The sequence below is a fragment of the Panicum virgatum genome, chromosome 5K (genome assembly GCF_016808335.1).
Source record: "Panicum virgatum strain AP13 chromosome 5K, P.virgatum_v5, whole genome shotgun sequence".
NCBI classification, from domain to species: domain Eukaryota; kingdom Viridiplantae; phylum Streptophyta; class Magnoliopsida; order Poales; family Poaceae; genus Panicum; species Panicum virgatum.
In genome coordinates, this window is record NC_053140.1 from 6,121,571 (window position 1) to 6,125,218 (window position 3,648).

Sequence of the window (3,648 nt, forward strand, 5' to 3'; positions counted from 1 at the left end):
GGTGCGCCAAATGATGAACAATGATTTAAATAATGCACATATCGTATACCAAATCGATGCGTGAAAATATAGGTACTGTCATAATTCTATTGTCTTATGCTGCAATATCAATAAGGTACTGTCATAATTCTATTCTAATGTATAATTAATTTAAAAACAAGTCTATAATAGTACTCAAATTGTAATACTAAACGAGTGTTCTAAATCACCAAATCTAATTCAGCTAATCCGCTGATTAAATTAAATTGTTATACAATATCAACGGATTCATACGGAAGTTACCGGTAGATCACAAGTGCGGAATTCGGCAGAGCTTCGCCGCTTTCCTTCTCCTCACCCCTCTCTTTTTTCCTAAATTTTTAGGTTCAAATGACAAGGGAATGGCGGTCAGGTCTTATATAGGGGGGAGGGACCCTGTCGCCCCTGGGGTGGGCGACAGGCCCCCTTTTATTTTTTTTCGGCCATGGACCTCGTTGCAAATTTGAAAAAAAAACATCTAGGGCCTGTCGCCCCCCTATAGGGCGACCGGGGTATTTTTGAAATTTTTCAAAACAGACATATATTTTTGAAATTTTGTTTTTTTTAATATAAAAAAGAAAAAAGTCCATGAGGTAGGCTAAACGTGGCAAGCGCCCAAGCCCAGGTCCGCCGGCCCATCTTTCCTGGGAATTATATATATCTTCCGCCCGCCGCCACCTGTTCAACATTTTGATTTTAGTATTTTTTTTCATATTTCGTGTTTCCAATTTCAACATCACATCTTCTCAGTTTCAACTTCTAAAAATTAATTGTCGAACCTGTTTAAAAATGTGAATTAATTTTATCAAAATATTAAATATATTGCAGTAGTTAATTGGATCAAAATGTATTTTGAAGATAGATAATTTTTTTCATCTTCCATAAGATATACAGTAGCTCTCCATCTCCGCTCCCTCTTCTTCTCCAATGCGGCCGGGGTGTGAGGCCAAGATCTCACCGTCGGCGAGGAAGTGGTCGATGAAATGCGCACGAGAGAAGATCGATGAAACGAATCGTCGATCTCCTCCCCTTCTGGTGTTCACCTGATCTTTATTGCTTTCCAGTCTATCTGAACCTTGGAATTGCTAAACATGTCACCGGCTGCGCTCACCGCTCATCGCCGTAGCGCACAGCATTACTGGTAGTGGGCAGGCACAGGAGCATGCAAATCCTGGCCACCCTCACCCGAAAGCTAGGGGCCTGATTGGTTCTCGGATGAACTCAGCCAGGCTCGCACCACTCATACAGGCTCACGTCGGCCAGGCATGCCACACGCAACAACCTTTTGTTTGGTTTGCATCTGAACGGAGACAGGCTAGCAAGAAACTGCGTTTGGTTGCCTAGCTCGTAGCTGCCAGCTTGCTTTTTTGTCTCTACACGTTTACCCAGGCGCGCTCGTTTTGCATCTCGCAAGCCTGGCCCGCCGGAAACAGTCGATTTTGCCGTATCAGCAGAGCCGGCCCGGTGGTGCATTTTGCATCGTCGGGGCAGGCCCGAAACGTAGTGCAGGTAAGCAATCAGATGGAAGTTGCATCCGGCGAGCCTGGATGACCCCTATGCGGGCATCCAATCAGGCCCTAGATTCTCCTGAGGCAAATGGCTGCCACTGTCTCCGTGCACAAAATCCATCATCTCGAATCAGATTCTGCGCACAAAGCTGGAGCAAAAGAACAGGCTCAGTTCCTAGCTTTCCCCCGCCGCAAGCGCTTTATGCCGTCTCGCCTGCTGACATCGATCTTCTGGACACATCTCGCCGGCCGTCCATGGCGCAAAAGTCAGGATGGTTACATTCCCTCTGCATTTCTTTTCCAGGAATCGTAAAGCAGCTGCTTCAGAAGAGCTTGTTCATCCGCTCTCGCCTACTTGTTCCTCTGCACCAATATATATATGCCGCTGGTCATCAGCTGAGCTTTCATCCCACGGCGCGCAGGGGATTTTCAGTTGGTCAGGCAGGCGAGATATGGGGGCGTCGCCGTCGCGGCATGAGACGTCGTCCGACTCGCCGCGCGCCGGCGAGGGCCGCGCCGTGGCAGTGGCGGCGAGCAGCGCCGCTTCCGGCACCGGCAGCAACAGCAACCAGGCCCAATCGAAGCGGGCGCCGGCTCCGCACATGTTCCACGAGATCGTGGCCCAGGAGAAGGCCGCCACCGCAGCGGAGCTGGAGGATCAGGTGCACGGCGCAGGGATCTACCTGGCTGGGAAAACAAAGGTAAAATTCAGCCATGAACACACCTGAATCTTTGTTACTTGGCTGTACAGAATCATTACAGCTGCAGTGTTCGTGTTGGTGTCTTGAACTCATGATTAATGCAGAAGTACTGGGTGCACGAGAAAACCAGGTGCAACTGTTTCATGCTGTTCCCCAGAGGGCTGTCCATCACTTGGAGCGAGGACCCCAGATACTGGAGCTGGCATCCCCTGAAAGAAACAAGGTAGTCCTCTACAGAAACTATCCTCTCTGTTTTTTTTTATTTTACGAACCGGCACAAGATTGTGCAAATTTGTGGAGAGCCAAAAAAAACGAGACAACAGGATAAGGCTATGCCTGCATGAGCTTGTGGCTGTACAGTGACTGACTCTGTTGCTCTGTCCTGAACCTGCCATGTCTAAACGTCTGACATGCTCCAATTTGATCAGTGATTCCGAGGTCGAGGCGGCGTCGCTGCAGAACGTGTGCTGGCTGGAGATCCACGGGAAGCTGGAGCTGTCCCACCTCACGCCGGGCGTCAGCTACGACGTCGCCTTCGAGGTGATGCTCACCGAGCCGGCGTACGGGTGGACCGCGCCGGTGAACCTCCGGCTCAAGCTCCCCGACGGGACGGTGCAGGAGCGGAAGGAGAAGATGCAGGAGAGGCCCAGGAACCAGTGGATGGAGCTCAAGGCCGGGGAGCTGAAGGCGCAACCGGGGCAGAAGGGCGAGGTGGAGATCTCCTTGTTCGAGTACGATGGTGGGCAGTGGAAGAGGGGCCTCCTCGTCAAGGGCATCAAGGTTGTGCCAAAGGAGTGATTAGCATTTGTTTGATGGTGATCATTATTAGTCTTTGCCTGTCAGGTGTGCTAAGATCAATGAGATACCAGGAATAAAATTGTGCGTGGCACTACAAGTTTTAAGCCTTGAAGGCTGAATGAAACTTGAGTCTTTCTCAGATGACAATGACTCGGACGATGTCAAAGTGATCCACTTGAGAAGCAAAGTTTTGCACCCCCTCCGAAAGGTCGAAGTGTACGTGCCTCTTAATTGATAGTGCAGAACTACTGAGTGATGGCTTCATTCTTTACCAACTCCATCCTGTATAGTCAAGGAGATGACTGGCCTATTGACCGATTTTGATGGTTTTTCCAAAATTAAGGATGCAATGCAAGTGGATAATTAATAGTATTATCTACGTCATCTGAATAATTACCATGGCATGTTATTCCAATTTATTTCTCCTTCCAAATTAATATGTAGAATGTTATTCTGGTTTGTTTTATTAATTTGTTGGGTCGATCCAATTATCTAAATTACTTATAACATCCATATCCAAAATGATATTCCATCCGTCTTGAATTAAAGCTTATTTTGATTTTCTAGATACATAATCTTCACTATATTTACTAGCATAAATGCTCGTGCGCTACTACGGGTTC

The 3,648-nt window shown here is 47.9% G+C and overlaps 1 protein-coding gene across 1 annotated transcript; it reads left to right on the top strand.

The window, feature by feature from the left end:
- The first annotated feature begins 1,554 nt into the window (after nt 1-1,554).
- On the top strand, nt 1,555-3,220 carry LOC120705920 (lectin-like). Its single transcript, XM_039990480.1, has 3 exons — nt 1,555-2,227; nt 2,332-2,450; nt 2,656-3,220. The coding sequence occupies exons 1-3, from the start codon at nt 1,799-1,801 to the stop codon at nt 3,023-3,025; spliced, it is 918 nt and encodes a 305-aa protein (XP_039846414.1). The 5' UTR covers nt 1,555-1,798; the 3' UTR covers nt 3,026-3,220.
- Nucleotides 3,221-3,648: the final 428 nt, after the last annotated feature.

Bases quoted from the DNA above. Each gene is read 5' to 3' on its own strand.
- LOC120705920 (XM_039990480.1), top strand. From the start codon at position 1,799: ATGGTTACATTCCCTCTGCATTTCTTTTCCAGGAATCGTAAAGCAGCT. The intron at 2,228-2,331 runs GTAAAATTCAGC...TGATTAATGCAG, and splicing joins ACCTGGCTGGGAAAACAAAG to AAGTACTGGGTGCACGAGAA. The intron at 2,451-2,655 runs GTAGTCCTCTAC...CAATTTGATCAG, and splicing joins CATCCCCTGAAAGAAACAAG to TGATTCCGAGGTCGAGGCGG.